Genomic DNA, 18,008 nt, shown 5'->3' with positions numbered 1-18,008 from the left:
GCTACCCAGGCCTCCATATTAACAGATGACATGTTTACACTGCAAGCATAAGTGGCCAGGTGAAGCATATTTCCTCATTGAGCCTATTTTTGCCACGTGGCTCACGATGAGCTCAGCGGTTCTAGGTGCAGTAAAACACTAAAATAATCAGGAGATTATTGGAAAGACACAAAAGCAAATAAAATTATTCAAACCAAACCTATAGTACACTACAATTTATATATCTGCATGCAAGTAAACGCAACCCCACCACTCATGCTCACGGATGTGTGAACCCGGTGTTATATTTACATTTTAGTCATTTAGAAAAGGATTTAATCCATAACGACAAAAGCAGAGCTTTAAACCAACACCTAGCAGATAGTGTCATCAAAGCAAATGTACCCCAGGTCCATAGCATTGCAAGAACAATGCTCTATTAGTTGAGCTACTGTGTAACCTGATTTCTCTTGAATATTATAGCTGGTTATTAGTGGTTGACCAACACACACTGCCTGGCCAAAAAAAAGTTGCTGTTTGAATTTAAATGAGCAAATCCTTAAGAGTCTTTAATTGGATCATTACTGCAGTGATTAATATGTTCTGGCAGGCAACAATTATTTTAACCCTAACTGATGAGGTGTGTAGGGTCTCATTTCTTAAACAACCATGTCGGAAGATGTATCCCGTGGTCGTGGACAAGATGTTACTGTGTTTCAGAAGGGGCAAATTATTGGCCTGCATCAAGCAATGAAAACAACTAAGGAGATGGCTGAAATCACTTTAATTGGTTTAAGAACTGTCCAAAGAATTATTAAAACTTGGAAGGATAGTGGTGAACCATGGTCAGAAATGTGGTCAGAAAAAATCTTGAATGAACGTAGTGATCGAGATCACTAAAGTGCTTGAAGTCACATCATAAAATATCGACAGTAGAACTCACAGCTATGTTTAATAGTGAGAAGTAAGTGCATTTCCACATGCACAATGCGATGAGAACTTACAGGATTGGACTAAACAGCTGTGTGGCCACAAGAACGCCACCTGTTGGTGAGGCTAATCGGAAAAAAATGACTTCAATTTGCTAGGGAGAATAATATTTGGACTGTGCAATGGAAAAAGGTCATGTGGTCTGATGAGTCCAGATTTACCCTATACCATAGTGATGGGCGCATCAGGGTAAGAAGCGAAGTGCATGAAGCGATGCACCCATCATACATAGTACCCACTATACAAGCCTCTGGAAGCAGTGTTATGATCTGGGGTTGCTTCAGTCGGTAAGGTCTAGGCTCAGAAATGTTATGCGGCAATAAAATGAAGTCAGCTGACTACCTAAATGTACTGAATGACCAGGTTATCCCATCAATGGATTTTTTCTTCCCTGAAGGCACGTGCATATTGCAGGATGACAATGCCAAGATTCATAGGGCCCAAATTGTGAAAGAGTGGTTCAGGGAGCATGAGGAATAATTTTCACACATGAATTGGCCACCACAGAATCATGACCTTAACCCCATTTTAAGTCTTTAAGATCTGCTGGAGAAGACTTTATGGAGATGTTTGACACTTCCGTCATCAGTACAAGATCTCGGCCAAATATTAATGCAACTCTGGACAGAAATAAATGTTGTAAGGTTGCATAAGGTTGTCCAAACAATGCCATGACGATTGCATGCCATAATCAAAGCTAAAGGCGGTCCAACAAAATATTAGAGTATGCTTCTTAATTTTTGTCCAGGATGTGTACAATATCTCAGAGGCCGATACATTTTTAAGTTTGCAGATTCATTTCTTAAGCCATTGCAATCTAATAATGCAAATGCAAATATCAATAAAACGTATATATCATTACAAAACTCACAAACAAAATGAAAAATCCTCACGAAATTTGCGCAAATCCATTTTCTTCCTATGGAGTGCTCATTTATCTTCCTCTGAAGCATGTACATACATATATATAATAGCCTGGATCAAAACTGTGTCCCTCTGGCTTACCCGATCCAGGTCGAATAAACTTGAAGAGGATACGCATGAAAGTGATAGAGCAACTTCAAAGTAAAAGCTCTTCATGTACTTTATAAGTAAATGTCATATTCACTGTAAGTTCTGTATGTGAATTAGTTTGATTCTGTCTTTTTGTGAGAATCCGATTGCTAATGCGCACATATCGTCCATGGTTGCTGGACTAATGTGTACACTTTTTTATTTACTACTTCCAAAAGTATTACAACTTCTTTATGCAAACGATTTCTAAAATGGGAAGACCAAGCAGAAACCAGGAGAAACTGCTGTCTGCATCTGTAACATTCAATAGATGCCAGGAATAGAAAACATATGCATTTACACCAAAACACCGTGGATATTAACAGTAATTGCCACTCTGTTTCAGATTCCAAGGCAATGTCATAGATGATAAACCCTATTCAGAGGCTCTTCAGGAACTCTGGATCAAGAGAGAGGCGCGTCTGATTGTGAATTACAAAGGAATTTCGGAATTATCCAAATCACCATTTAGATCCAGACACCGCCATCAAAGTTCATTAATTTAAAACCATCAGGCAGATGATGCAAACCAATAGAGCCGTTTGTAGGCACCTCAAACCCCTCAGTCCTCCCTCATTTCAAATCGGATTACAGTCTGTAGGGATGCAACATGACACAGAAATAATGACCTCAACATGCACTAACATCTCCAAATAACAGGCTAATGCAAGCGACGCGACAAAACTAGAACGACGCCATGTCTACATACGATACGTAGATAAGGAAAAGGCTGGATTAGTAGGCTAAATCTGTCTGTGCATGCATGGGTTCTCAGGATTAGACTATAGCGTTGTAGTTGAAGAAAGGCGTTGGACAACACAGATTCAGAATACTGCCAGCTACGAAGCGACACCGTATATTTTTTAATAATAATAATAATAATAATAATAATAATAATAAAACGTTTAATTTCTACAGTCTTCAACCACAACAATGACAATATCTTATGGCAGAAAAGACGCATATTCAGACGACATGACGAGCAGGAATAATGGCCGTATCTCTGCTCTTCAGAGATGAAGGGGAGGAGGTGCATTCCAACAAAGCATCCTTGAGCCGACATCGATTTACATTGAGCTTGAATTTACTGATTTAAAGGAAAGAGAACATTAGAATCTAACCCCACCGCATTATTTCTCCTTTCAATATGTAAAGCGCCTGGGAGAATAAAAAAATGACACAAAAGCAGCAATCACAATTTGCGTTCAACTGATAAATATAAAGCTAACTAGAACGATTATCAAACGACATCAAAACATCTTGATTATGTGTACAAACATGTCAATATGTGGATTTTTTTGTGGAAAAATACCATAAATACCGTTACACGGGCGATTGTGTCGGTCATCTGGACATAATAGTCTTGATAGAATGTATTCTTTTGGTGCCCAAATATATATATATATTTTTTTTTACAAGAGAGTAATATTTGACTATATTCTATATTCAGACAAATAGTTTATTTATAGGCTACATGAGCAGCGCAGGCCTGACCTCATTCACTTGCACAGAAATATCCACATGACGATTTTAATGAAAAACAAAAGGCACGCATGCTTTATGCTCGCACAAGATTTACTTTGAAAACTGTGCACGAAAACTAACGGATAAACATGATCAAATTGCACTGACACCTCACTAGCGACAGCTTTGACTGGTTTTACTTACCTGCGCGCGCGTCGCTGTTATTGTCTCTCCAGCTGCAGTCGCTCACACTGAGCGCTCGACGAGAGCTGCAGTTCCTATAGCAGCCTGACAGAGAGAGGAGGTGCTAGAGACTTGAATTTTCTTTCAGCTTTTTTACTTTCGAATCTTTCGTAAATCGGCGCGCTCAGTGAAATATAAATTAAAAATGTAACATTTGGAGATTAATGATATTTCAGTATCTGTAAATATTCTTATTTTTTAGTATATTTAATAACGTTTATATACATTGCCATTATACGAAGCTACTGTGACTTAATGTGTTAATAAAACTTTTCGCAAACCTGCTGCAGTAGGCTAACAATGTTTTAGAACTTATCTGTAGTATTTGCTTTCCTACATATTTTAAAAGCTTATACAATGGCACATTTGTCACGAGAAATCATCTACTGCTATGCAAATCCCAGGAGATTTTACTCTCCAGAATAACTGCGAGTCCAAGCAATAACAGTCTTCCCCTTTCTCTCACTTCTTTTTGGACATGAGCCCGAGACACATCTGTCGATTGATTTTCATAGAGCCCAGAGCTTAACTTTCCTTCAGGCGTTTCTTTTATTATCAGATAAGAAAAAGAGTCGCGAGTCACCAACTAAAACTAGTCTGAAGTAATCATGATACAATGCTATGCATTATACATTTGTTTTTCTTTCAATCGATCAATTTAGTACTAAACAGTACAAATGTATGTATACTATCGTATCTGGGCATTTTATGCAACTGAACGCGGTAGACTTAATAACATGAAGTACCGTGGTTAACCAGTAGATGTCATAGTAAAGTAGTGTATGCTGAGATGACACATTCACAGAGCCTTCTAGAATCTGATGGCGTTCAACAAGGCTATTTCATTTCATAGGAAAGTGAGCCAGATTGAAAAAAATCTCTGGGGCATGCGGGCCCAACCAGAATATTTGGTTAATGAAAAGCTGCTATCAGATATTGTGTTATTGTAGGCCTATAATATTAGTTCACTATATAAATAAAATTATTATTTGTAGTGCAACCTCTCAAAGCCTCTAAAAATGTGGCGCGCCTGCACAAGACAATGTAAAAGCATTGAGACCTGGAGCGACCTCCATCTAGTGCAAGTTTCCGTGGAAAAACAATTGCTAGGAGAACATGCCCAGAGAATCCAAAGCTACTTCCCATCGGCGACACGTGGCGCATGTGGCAGGGCATCCAGGCCATCACCAATTACAGAACAACATCACCTGCCTGTGACAGTGATGCCTCCCTTCCAGATGCGCTGAACGACTTCTACATTCGGTTTGAGGCGCAGACTGATGTGGCAGCAAGGAAGAACACCCCTCCTCCCAACGACCAGGTTCTATGTCTTACCATGGCTGATGTGAGAAAACTCTATGAAGAGTCAACCCACGGAAGGCTGCTGGACCAGACAACATTCCTTGCAGAGTGTTCAGAGAATGTGCACAGCAGCTGGCAGATGTTCTTTTTTGACATCTTCAACATTTCCCTGAGTAGCGCAGTCATTCCAATGTGCTTAAAGGCCACCCCCATCGTCCCCATGCCGAAGAAGTCTTCAGTGTCCTGCCTCAATGACTACCATCCCATTGCACTCACACCCATCATCTTTTTCAAGTTTTAAGCATTGTATAGCCTGCATTCCTTAAAACAATGATTGACTGATGAGTTTCTAGAGAAAGCTGTTTATCTTTTTTTTTTACCATTTTTGACCAAATATTGACCTTAAGACATGCCAGTCTAATGCATACTGTGGCAACCCAAAAACAAACACAAAGACAATGTTAATCTTCACTTAATGAACCAAATAGATTTCAGCTGTGTTTGATATAATGGCAAGTGATCTGGACACTTGCTGTAGGGGAACTCCTGGGGAGTTGTTTAGTAACATAGTTGACAGAACTTTTGTGGAGATGAGTAAAATAAGATATTTTCTTAATTAAAATGTCAAACTCAATCTAAAAAGTGTTTAGAATCTAAAAACAAATTTTTTGGACTTAAGACACACACACTTCAAAAATGGACAATGGAAATCGGTCAACTAAGAAACATCATGGCATTTTCAAGCAAAATGAAAGATGAGTTGCACATAATATTTGTGTGATATTATATCCCGCTTTCCCTTCATGGATAAAATGGGATATTTCTGAAGAAAATGGTTAGAAAATATATAATTATCATTAATGACTTTGAATGCACCCTAAATTATAGAATGGGCCATGTACGGTAAGCTGCGTGCACTTAGATCATGAATCGTCCAACATTCCACACTCCGTTTTGATGTTTGTAGTAGTGCATCATCTGGGTACTCGTAGTAAACTTTTTTTAGTTGCATTTTCAGTATTAACATACTAGTCATTCAAAATGATGTAGAATAGTGCAGAAGTATGCAGTTTCTGCTGACAGCTGTGTTGATTCTCTCCTGGGAAAGACTAAAATTAACAACAGACTACTGTATAGTCCAGGCTACCATGTAATTGGCAACTAGAATTTGGATTTTTCCTCCCCTTGATGCAATGACAATAATAATAAAAATAAAACAGCCATAAAGAGGTGTTTTCAGATTGATTTTAATCAGTTTCAATATTTCACAAAAGTATTAGTTCATTTGGAACAAAAGGTGTGCAAGAATGAAGCAGAAATATTAAGCATTGATACAGAGACTCTTCAGAACTGTTAAACTTTTAGGATTGATGACAACTCTCTTCAAATGACCACCACAGGCATGCATTTGAGGCTGAGATCCTCTGCAACCTACGCAACACAGATGCAATACAAAACTTTTTTTACAACTTTTTTTTTATCCCAGTGAAACTAAACATGCAAATGTTCTGTAAAAGGTACACAAATGGTACAATTACATACCCAAATATCATGGTTAACTGTCATAACCTCCGTTCCCTGATGAAGGGAATGGGACGTTGTGTTGATGTAGTGACACTAGGGGTTGCTCTTGAGAGCCCTTAACACCCTCCATTCTTTGAAAAAAGGCCAATGAGAATTGGCGAGTGGAATTTACATGCCATTCCCCTGGACACACGGGTATAAAAGGAGCTGGAATGCAATTCCATTTAGGTTTTGTGCTGAGGAGCCAAGACAAGATCCGGCCATTTCAGTGGCTAGTACAGTGTTGTGGCAAGAGGGACACAACATCTCGTTCCCTACAACAGGGAACGGAGGTTACGACTGTAACCATGTCATTCCCCTTCTGTCACTCACTTGACGTTGTGTTGAAGTAGTGACACTAGGGGTCTCTATAGAAAAACACCACAACAGCAGAACCGTGTTACGTGAACTGCTGATGCAGGTGCAAGCAGGCTGCTGCGTGCATAATAGCAGGTGCATCAGACTGCATGTAACCTCCCCCAATGCCCCAAAAGACATCATGTAGTTCCCTGCATCCCTGATGGGGGGAAGCGACGTAAATAGCATGGCCATGCCAGCTGCAGCCTTTTCTCTCTGTTTTTTCTCCACAGTGTATTAGATTTGGCTGGGGCCATCTAACGCTATCATACGCATCGGGAAAAGTGTTGTTTTCCTTTCCTATTCTTTCAGGGGGAAAAGACCCCGCGGAGACCACATCCTGCCCAAAGGGGGAGGTCAACATGTGGCAATACGACACATGGGCTCAGCAGCCACACATGGAAGAGGCGCGGTGGTAGGTCATGCCACGAAAAATGGTGGGGTGTACTCTACAAACACAGCGACCGAGGACAGAGAGCTCTGCCCAAGGGAGATGTGGGTCCGTCAACAGGGAGACCGCACTGCAGAATATACATCACAGGGGTTACCGGAGTAATTGGCACCTTAGATCTCACGGCGGCCTGGGCAAGCATGGCGGTCAGCTCTGCATCAGCCTCAGACTGGCAGGGAGACTGAAGGTGGCAACCTAGTCGAGTCATCAGCGTCCGACATCGCCAGTGCATGCTCTGATGCAGCGATCGAAGACTCATGCTGGCCATGAGGTGGGCTGGTCTCATTTCGGGACCGGGCGGGAGAAACGCGTGTGCTGGGGAACGGGAGGTCCGCGGGGAATTACACGGCGAGACCACGCCCATTGAACTCCCCAAATCGGCTCTAGTGGCAGCCAGGCCAGCCTCATACCCATGGTTAGAAGGTGCAGTGCAGGGGGCGGCTAGAGTGCTTTACCCGCGGAAGAAGTAAAGTCGCGACCAAAACGTTGCCATGGTCATATTCTCACAATGAGAACATGAACCATCCACAAACACTGCCTCAGTGTGATCGCTGCCCAGACACATGAGGCAGCGCACGTGGCCGTCGGAAGCGGAGAGATAACAACCACATCCATGAATCATACAAAGACAGAAAGGCATCTTTTTAAAGACGTGTCATTAAAAAGATGTTCAATGTCAATGTGTGTGCTCTAATAGAGTATACACTCTTTTAGCACTGTCGAAGCACCCAGGGGCGAAATCTGCACTCGACGTGCAGAAGGAGAGAAAGCTGCTGGAAATGCACCGTATATCCAACAGCATACACTTCTTAAGAGATGAATGATACAGCAGTTGTATTCAGCTTGCTGATATTACAACTGCACGGTTCTGAAGAAAACATTTTAATGGAATTGCATTCCAGCCCTTTATACCCGTATGTCCGGGGTAGTGGCATGCAAACTCAACTCGCCAATTCTCACTGACCTTTTCTCAAAGAATGGGAGGTGTTCGGGACTCTAAAGAGCGACCCCTAGTGTCACTAGGGTACCACCCCAGTGATGGCCACTGTACTATGTACTAGAGTTTAGCATTACTTAAAATATCAGGGGGTACTTTATGTCATAGTTGACAAAAAGGTTGGGAACACTTAGTTTAGATAAACTTACCATAACATTTCACTCAGCCAGCCATGATGTGTTTTATAAAAGCTTGGAGAGAGAGCATCAAGATTAATTGCATTGAGAAACTTCTTTAAAGGCAAGTCATAATAGAGGGAAGTCTTGAGTGATTTAATTCACTCTTCTTACCCTCAGAGTTAATACACCCATTTGTGTCCTCTTGCCCTGTCAGCAACTGATTCACTTCATCCTCAGACAACCTCTCACCTGAAATAGAGACAGTGTTTAATTGAGCAAGAAAGAAAATCACTTTTTTCAAAATAATAAATTTTTAGGCGTAACACTGCAACCTGTTCTCAGTCCCGAGCTGTCAAATAAGGACACTTTTGCAAGAGCCCCACATGTCAACATCCCAACAGATCCCAAAAGCACCCTTCAGTAAGTCCAGTGCAGTCTCATTAGGAAGGAATCGCTGCCTATTGTAGGATATTATTGTGAGTTTAACCACACTGTTTTATTATACTTATAAATATATTAGTGCATTTACAGTACATTATACAATCATTCGATAACTTAGATCTTCTAAAACTAACCAACTATCAACAATATGAAAAATGTAACAGACAGGTCAATTTTGTCACAATAATTTGATTTACATTACATTATTATATAGATATTTTTGGGCACCTTTCCCCACCCCTAAACCTAACCAATTCTCAACACTATATAAAAAAACTAAAAAGCAGATACAAATACGAAAGGACAAAAAGTACTATTAAAGTACTCCAAACCATACAATGCTTTGTGTGAGGAACAGTGTGAAACTGAAGGAAATTGAGAATCTTCTCCCTCCATGAAGGCAGTCACATCTCATTCCAAAACAACATGTCTAAGATACATCCGAACTTCAGCATGTCACAGTCTAAGAGCCAATGGCATGTCAAACCTGTGTTGTAACTCTTCTTGAGGCAGAAAATGTTTGAAGGTTAAAACTTGTGTGGGATTTGTTAAAGTGGATGCCGGGGGACCGCAAGCGTTGAATAAAGACTTAAACATAAGAAGAGCAAAACAGGTCACTTCAGCCAACATGATCACACGGGAAGTCAACATGTTGTTTCCAAGATTTCTAGTACCCTAGAATCAGCCACATTCTGCCAACTCACTGACAAGCAGCTTCTCCTATCAGACATTTTGGATCGGCGTAAGCAGTGTGGGTGACCCGTGTTCGAATCCCGCATTGAAACCAGGAAGTAATAATGTTTGCATAATCAGTGACAGGTGCAATTCGTAGGTTGCATTTTCCCTTTCACAAAAGCAGAGAGGAATGTGAAAATTCTACCCCAACATATAATTTCATGTTGATAAAATTCTGATGCCCTTCACATCAGTCTAGTGTCTGCTACACCAAAGTCTACTACGTGAAAGTTTTCTAATTAAAAGCAGTGTGCTTGCTGGTTGGATCGAGAAATGGACACCATTCACACGCGGAGCTCTTGCGCAAGCATCAGTGTTTGACGCCTTGGGAGTGAGATTGAGTTGAACATTAGCATCATGTGACCATAACCAATGTTCAAATACTTGTGGAATTTGGCTCATTTGGACTCCATAATTTAGACTCCATACCCAAAGTAGCAAGTACATGGCGAAGTTCAGCCCCCATGACTGTTCCATTGCCTTCTTTGTCAAAGACCCGAAGGCCCTCCATGAAATCTTCAAACGTGCCTTTTTCAGTTGACTTTGAAACTTGTTGGTACATAGGTAGGAAAGTCTCAAAGTCGATCAGCTTTGACTCCATCTCTAAACCAAACCATTTAAATAAAGTTAGTAAAAACGAAAACATTTTATAACAAAAACATAATTTAAACTTCAACAGAAGCTAAAAAGTGATAAAACATTCTTGCATTACTGCAAAGACAACCACACATGTTATATTTAGCTAGTGTCCTTTGTCTCCATGAGCATTATTTACTCATACACTGTTGTGTCAAGGTGTCCTAATACATTCATGTGGTTGAAATGACACTTTGACTTACAAGGATTATCAGGATTTAAGTATTCAATGTAGGAATTACAAATGTCAAAGAGAAGTTGTCCACTGTTGACATCTTTGACATTTGCAACATAACCAACACCTCACTAATCTCTGTGATCTGAAGGATGCCATGGGAGACCAGGGAACAATAGCTTGAGATTTAAATATAGAACATGAAATGTACCGTATTGTACATTGTCCTGAAAAATCTTGCAGCTGTTCCCTGCTGGAAAAATCCTATCAAAAAACTGCCTAAGGAAGTTTGTTGATCTTAGCTGGTTTAAGCTGATCAAGTTTGTATCCTAGCCTGGTGAAGCTGGTGTTGAGCTGTTATAGCTTGTCAGCTAAACCCAAAACCACAAAAATAGACCTGCCTAACAAACTTGGCCAAGCCACCATAGGCTTGTGTGAGGTTAAAGGGTTTTAACATTGTAGGCCTACCCTCAGGCTTGGGTTTCCCTAGAACATTCAAGACTTCAGCATTCGTTGGGTTTTGACCCAATGCTCTCATCACATCTCCACATTGAGCTAACGAAATCTTCATCTCCCTCAAAGGATTCCTGACAAACAGCTGGAAAGCCTCTTTGAATTCTGAATGAAAAACAAACAAACAAACAAACAAAGAAAAGATAAGTTCATTTTAAACTACTGTATGTAAGCAATGCATTAATGGTTCAGTTGAACTTTTGAAGCAGTTCCTTACCTTCAAGTTGTTCAGCAGTGAGATTACCCTAAAACCCAGAACAAGAAATGTCAAAACTCTCAAATTCTATAGAATTTAAACAAGTAGTTTACATATGGCATTTGCACCAATATAGTTATCAGTTTAACACACTCCTCGTGCTCATTAATATAGTCATCAGATCAACATGCTCGTCATGCTCGTCAAGATTTTACACCATCCAGAATGTCTTACTAAATACTTTACTGCTCAGATGTTATTGTCACATGTTAAAGACATAGGCTGACAGTTTGTTTTCCTGGCACAGAGAATAATCAAAGTAAAGAGTCTGTTTCTGAGACTATATTATTCATATGTGTCTCTCTGGGCAGGATAACTTAAAGAGTATGAGTGAAACAGTGAGAAGGAGAACCTAATAGCTCAGAGGAAGGTATGTGTAATGTAGATCCATGTTAAGAATATCTAGTGGAATCCTGTCTTGAAGCAGCAAACATTGTACAGTGCATGTCCAGACAATTACTGTACATCTGCTTTGGAAAATGAACTGCCCTATGGATAGACATGATCCAGCTATATGAACATGGGATTAATAAAATATTGATCACAATGTTATTTAAAGGTCCTTTAAATAGGTGATCTTTGTGTCTATTGACATTAAAAAAAAAACAATTAAATGGTTGACGCAAAATGTTATCACCCAATATCACCCAAGTTTACATATATACAGGATATTGCCATCCCCAACCCCACCCCCCCGTTGGCTGAAGCACGTATGAGCTCCTGTTTTTGGGTGGAATGGAGCCAAAAGTGAGTTGCATTTTTAGTTGCAAATTCTACAATAGTTTACAGGATTGCATATTTTATGTTTTGATTCTCTCCTGGGAATGACTCATCCAAACCCTAAACCTAACCATCAATTTTGAAGTGAAAATGCAACCACTGAATCATGTTTATCATTATTTATGTAAACTTAATTACTTCCTGGTTTCCATGGACCAGAATGTGAATTAATGCAAAAATGTCTGAATGGGTTGATTTTACAGTACATCAACTTTCACAAGCAACTTTCAACAAGCGTAATCACGTTGGCCATTTTGCCCATTTTACTAATCTATGTATGTCAAATTCTATGCCACTTGGGCTACAATGATGACTTGCACTTGCCAGTTTGCAACTTATCATAACTTATTTACATACTGTATTACTCTTTGTGCTTCTGGTTAGATGCTAACTGTATTTTCTTGACTCTAATTATTAGATCTAATCTTGTCAAAAGCTTGGCATCTCTGTTAGAATGCTAAACATTTTATAATTTTACCAGTTTAAAAACATCTAGGAACAAATGTAAATATTCAAACTATCCTTAAGTCAAACATTATTGTTGGTACTTTAATCAAGTCAATCAGATAACCGAGTAAAATAACTTACTACAATGGCAGGATCATATTTGATAGCTTGATTTGGAGAAGCTGGGGCTTTATCTGTTTCTTGGACTGCTGCCACTGGGGCTGGTCCAGGTGTTGCTGCCACTGGGGCTGGTCCAGGTGTTGCTGCCACTGGGGCTGGTCCAGGTGCAGGGTTGGCTTTTTCTGGAGCTTTTGCTGCTGGCCCTGGAGTTGGGACCATTGGGGCAAGAGCAGTTTTGTCCAGTGCTGTTTCTGGGGTTGGTCTCTGATCAGCTGGTGGTGCTGGTCCTGCTGCTCCAGGAGCTGGTTCTTCCTTTGGAGCTGGATCTGGCTTGCCAACTTTTTGGGGCACTGGCTTTTGTGGTGCCATTTTTTTATAATCAGGACAAATAAAAAGACAAAAAGGAAGCCTTATTCAAATATTTGAGTGCTGCTGAGTGGACTGGAGCCCTAAAGGTTATATACCCAGCTCTATCTCCTTAAATTTGCTGCACCACCCCAATATGACTCATGATTCTAAAAAAGGAAAAAATGCTGGAACCTCAGGGGGATCACTATACTTCACAGGATCCAAAACCCCTTCCCACATCATATTGTCAAACTTGTTCTGTCAGTTCAGAGCTCCATCGCAGGTGTTCCTCTTTGATATGGCTGTACTGTGGGATGGTTTAAATGGTAGTTTAGTTTAAATTCATTGTTTACATAACAATACAAATTCTGTTATAATTTTTGTTTAGGCGAAACTCATCATTGCGGCAAGATTTGCACTGAAGAGTATTTCGGGCATGGCCACAGATGACTTGCACATGCTGCATAGTCTACATTTATGATAACTTTGCATCTTTTTGAAAGATTGAAATTTAGAAGCTTGCCATTGAATTAAAAAGAAAGACTGGTATATTATCTGAATATTGCACGATTGTATCTCTCTGCTCATGATTGTCTGCTTTGCCACATCAGCTTCTCAGGGGGAGGACATGCTTTAAAAATGGATGGGCAGGGTGATACGGTGAAACAGCAGTTTGCACCATACAAAATAAAACTTACCCTTATGTCATTCCATACCCAAATGCTGTTATTTTTTTAACTGTGGAAGGTAGAGGGACAAATAGAGTCTCTTTTCCATGCAACAGCAGTTCATAGTGACCAAGCTAAAAAACAAAACTAAATAAATCAAAACCATAAAAGTGGTCAAAATAACAGAGGGAAAGATATTCAGTGAATATTGACTAAAATGTCAGCCTTTGGCTCATTCTTCTGAAATTTTCTTTTTGAATTCCACAGAAAAAAACAAACAAAAAACCATTAAATTTATTTGGAACGACATTAGTGTAAGTAAACAATGAAAGAATTTTCATTTGTGGGTGAATTATGAATGTAGGATTTTAAACGAGAAAAAAAAAATGGTCCTCTTTGTCTTCTAGCCCTGACACAAATCTAGAGTTCCCTGTCTTTTGACCACTTCGACGTTGTGTCAAAGAAGCTATAGAGCCTCGCGCATCTCTGAACTTAATAAAAGGCCAATGAGAAATTGGCAGACAGAATTTGCATGTCCCGACCCCGGACATACGAGTATAAAGGGAGTGAAATATGCGTCTGTCCATTCAGATATTTTCTTCCGAGCCAAGCGATTGTGTGATCAGCGAGCTGCATTCACTTACTGTTCCACGCATCTCTAGAGCGTATGCTGTTGGATCTACGGCGCATATCAGTGGCTTTCCCCTTCTCTGCACATCAGTGCAGCTTTCCCCTGGGTGCTTCAACAGCACTGCTGAAGAGTTTTCTCTAAAAGAGCAATACACAGCTGGCGTTGAACGTCCTTTTCAGGACGCGTTTTTATAAAGATGCCCTTCCGCCCCTGTGTAGTTCCTTGATGCGTCCGATTTCTCTCCGGTCATAAGAGCTGCCTCACGTGCCTGGGCTGTGATCACACGCAGGCAGCGTTTTATGAATGGTTCATGTTAATTTATCATGTAACAAATCAAATGAGACGATTTGGCCACAATCAACACAGAATTCTGGATGGCAAAGAGAGAATTTTCTGAAGAAATGTTTCTTCAGGATGTTTGCATTCAGTATAACTATATTGGACTGCATTGGACAACACCCCCTTCATCTATGGCACAACATGTCATACTGGCCTAAGCATGTGTGGTGGTGGCGTAGTGGGCTAAAGCACATAACTGCTAATCAGAAGGTTTCTGGTTCAATCCTCACAGCCACCACCATTGTGTCCTTGAGCAAGGCACTTAACTCCAGGTTGCTCTGGGGGATTGTCCCTGTGATATGTAAGTTCACTGTAAGTTGCTTTGGATAAAAGCGTCTGCCAAATGCATAAATGTAAATGCAAGAATAAAGCTGCCTTCGGATATCCTTCTGGAAACAGACAATAAATGAAAAAGAATTTAACATCCAGCCCATTTTTTTATTTTATGTCTTGATTTCTTCTACAGAATAACAGTACTGCAGCCATTGATAAATATGTCTCCTCTGGAGACACAGGAGCTGCCGGAGGAGAGTCTCTGTTTGTAGCCAACCATGCTTATTAAAGATGCACACCTAGATTCCCCACTGGCTCTCACACTGCATTTCCCTCATCTGTCTGTGACCTCATGTACACCAAGGCACTATTTGTGTCATGAAAGAGAAAGTACAATGCTCAAAACCCTTGTAGTTTGGATTTGTTTTTTGTTGTTGTTTTTTTCACAAGATATGATATTTTATTTATCAGACAGAAAAATAAAAGGACTCAACCAACACATGGTTTTTGATTTCCTTGAAGCTAAATTTGATGGAAACTTGAACTAACAACCACAAATGAAAAAATATGCACTCACTTAGCATTTTATCTGAAACACCCATACACCAAATTATTCATGCAATTATATAATCAGCCAATCATTAGGCATTAGTGCAATGCATAAAATCAAGCAGATGCATGTCAGGAGCTCTTCTCATCAACCATCAGAATGGGGAAAAAATGTGATCTCCGTGATTTCGACCGTGGCATGATTGTTGGTGCCAGTATGGTTTGGGTATTTCTGTTACTGCTGATCTCCTGGGATTTTCACACACAATAGTCTCTAGAGTTTACTCAGAATGGTGCCAAAAACAAAAGGCATCCAGTGTGTGGCAAGAGAAAACGTCTAGGTTACTTTTGTAACCTCCGTTCCCTGATGGAGGGAACGAGACGTTGTGTCGAAGAAGCGACACTATGGGTCTCTCTTGAGGGCCTTTCGCATCTCTGAACTTTGAGAAAAGGCCAATGAGAAATTGGCAGACAGAATTTGCATGTCCCGCCCCCGGACATACGGGTATAAAGGGAAGGAAATGCGTCTGTTTCATTCAGGATTTGTCTGAGGAGCCGACAATGAGGTTCGGCCCCAACAGTGGTTTGATTCAGCGACGTGGCTGGGAGGACTTCCATGCGAACAAGCGCCACTTCAGGGCGTAAAGTTGCCTGGTAGAGGGAGCTCTGTCTTGGTTGATTGTGTCTACGACAGTAGGTGGTAGGCCAGCTAGATATTCCATGTGACCTGTGCACGATTCAGCACTGACTGCGCATGCTCAGAGGTGAGGCGTGCTGACATTGAGACAGAGTCTAACTACATGCTGAGAAAAGAGATGCTCTGAACGGGGGCGAGCTTGCTCTTTTCCCAGTTGACCTGAAGCCCTAAGTGGCTGAGGTGCCTGAGAACCTGGTCCCTGTGAGTGCATAGTAACTCTCTGGAGTGGGCCAGGATGAGCCAGTCATCGAGGTAGTTGAGTATGCAAACTCCTGCTTCCCGAAGCAGGGCAAGGGCTGCCTCTGCGACCTTTGTAAAGACGTGAGGGGACAGGGACATGCCGAAGGGGAGGACCTTGTACTGATACGCCTGGCCGTCGAACACGAACCGAAGAAAGGGTCGATGTCGAGGTAAGATTGAGACGTTGACGTACGCGTCCTTCAGGTCTACTGCTGCAAACCAATCTAGATGCCGGATGCAAGTTAGAATGTGTCTTTGTGTGAGCATTTTGAACGGGAGTTTGTCCAAGATCAGTTGTAAGCTGCCGCCTTTTTTGGGTACGGTGAAGTCAGGGCTGTAGAAACCCTTCTTCATCTCGGTTGGAGGGATAGGCTCTATCGCGTCTTTGAGTAAGAGAGTCGCAATTATTTGGCATCTTCACCGTGTACTGCGGTAAAGCGGACACCCCCGAAGGGGCCTGGCAAACTGAATTGCATAACCGAGTCGGATGGTCCTGGCCAGCCAGCGTGACGGATTGGGAATTGAAAGCCACACGTCCAAGCTCCATGCTAGGGGCACTAAGGGGACGATTCATTTTGATGTACCCGGTGGGGCTTTGCAGCGGGGTGGAAGTGCGACGGGGCATGATGTGGGAGATGGCCTCCGTCTGCTTCTTCACCGCTGAGAACTGCTGGGTGAAGTCCTCGACGGTGTCGCCGAAAAGGCCAAACTGGGAGACGGGCGCATTGAGAAAGCGTGCTTTGTCTGTTTTACGTATCTCTACCAGGTTCAGCCACAGATGTCGTTCCTGAACCACAAGAGTGGCCATCGCCTGCCCGAGTGACCGCGCTGTGACCTTCGTGGCCCTGAGGGCGAGGTCGGTCGCTGAGCACAGTTCCTGCAGCAAGTCGGGGTCAGAACTACCCAAGTGCAGATCTTTAAGTTCCTTGGCCTGGTGGACTTGCAGGAGGGCTATGGCATGCAAGGTAGAAGCGGCCTGTCCGGTGGCACTGTAGGCTTTGGAAGTCAGTGAAGACGTCATCCTACAGGCCTTGGAGGGGAGCACAGCGTGATCCAGCCAAGTGGCGGCGTTCTCGGGACATAGGTGGGTCACAAACCGTTGTGTATGAAACCCTTCTTCATCTCGGTTGGAGGGATAGGCTCTATCGCTTCTTTGAGTAAGAGAGTCGCAATTTCTGCTGTGCATTTCAGCTGCCATATCACCCTGCAGCTATTGCTCACTAAAGCTAAGCAGGGTTGAGCCTGGCCAGTACCTGGATAGGAGACCTCCTGGGGAAAACCCAGGTTGCTGCTGGAAGTGGTATTAGGGAGGCCAGCAGGGGGTGCTCACCCTACGGTCTGTGTGGGTCCTAATGCCCCAGTATAGTGACGGGGACACTATACTGTAAAAAAAGCACTGTCTTTCGGATGGGACGTTAAACCGAGGTCCTGACTCTCTGTGGTCATTAAAAATCCCTAGGGCACTTTCTCGTAAAGAGTAGGGGTTTAACCCCGGTGTCCTAGCCAAATTCCCCCATTGGCCCCTATCTATCATGGCCTCCTAATAATCTCCATCCCTGAATTGGCTACATCACTCTACCATCTCCTCTCCACAAATAGCTGGTGCGTGGTGGGCGTTCTGGCGCACTATGGCTGCCGTCGC

At 41.8% G+C, this 18,008-nt stretch overlaps 2 protein-coding genes across 7 annotated transcripts in view; both read right to left on the bottom strand.

Moving 5' to 3' along the window:
- Positions 1-3,747, bottom strand: part of mapta (microtubule-associated protein tau a) — a 53,604-nt gene extending 49,857 nt beyond the window's left edge. For all 6 annotated transcript variants that reach the window (XM_052102857.1, XM_052102861.1, XM_052102862.1 and 3 more), the window contains exon 1: positions 3,691-3,747. The gene's annotated coding sequence lies outside the window, so the exon portion shown is untranslated. The remainder of the gene's footprint in view (positions 1-3,690) is intronic.
- A 4,886-nt stretch (positions 3,748-8,633) lies between these two features.
- zgc:163073 (uncharacterized protein LOC100037358 homolog) lies at positions 8,634-13,035 on the bottom strand. Its single transcript, XM_052103577.1, has 5 exons — positions 12,643-13,035; positions 11,236-11,263; positions 10,974-11,123; positions 10,124-10,297; positions 8,634-8,767 (listed from the first exon to the last, which is right to left on the bottom strand). Exons 1-5 carry the CDS (start codon positions 12,988-12,990, stop codon positions 8,634-8,636), a joined length of 834 nt encoding a protein of 277 aa, XP_051959537.1. The 5' UTR covers positions 12,991-13,035.
- Between the last annotated feature and the right edge of the window lie 4,973 nt (positions 13,036-18,008).

Source organism: Xyrauchen texanus, chromosome 33 (assembly GCF_025860055.1).
Source record: "Xyrauchen texanus isolate HMW12.3.18 chromosome 33, RBS_HiC_50CHRs, whole genome shotgun sequence".
Taxonomy (NCBI): Eukaryota; Metazoa; Chordata; class Actinopteri; order Cypriniformes; family Catostomidae; genus Xyrauchen; species Xyrauchen texanus.
Note: the sequence above shows the minus strand (reverse complement) of the source record. Positions and strands in the feature narration are given on the sequence as shown.

Excerpts from the sequence above, each read along its gene's own strand:
- zgc:163073 (XM_052103577.1), bottom strand. The coding sequence starts at position 12,990 with ATGGCACCACAAAAGCCAGTGCCCCAAAAAGTTGGCAAGCCAGATCCA. Across the intron at positions 11,124-11,235 it reads CACTGCTGAACAACTTGAAG|AATTCAAAGAGGCTTTCCAG; the intron begins GTAAGGAACTGC and ends TTTTTCATTCAG. Across the intron at positions 8,768-10,123 it reads CCATGTACTTGCTACTTTGG|GTGAGAGGTTGTCTGAGGAT; the intron begins GTATGGAGTCTA and ends TCTCTATTTCAG.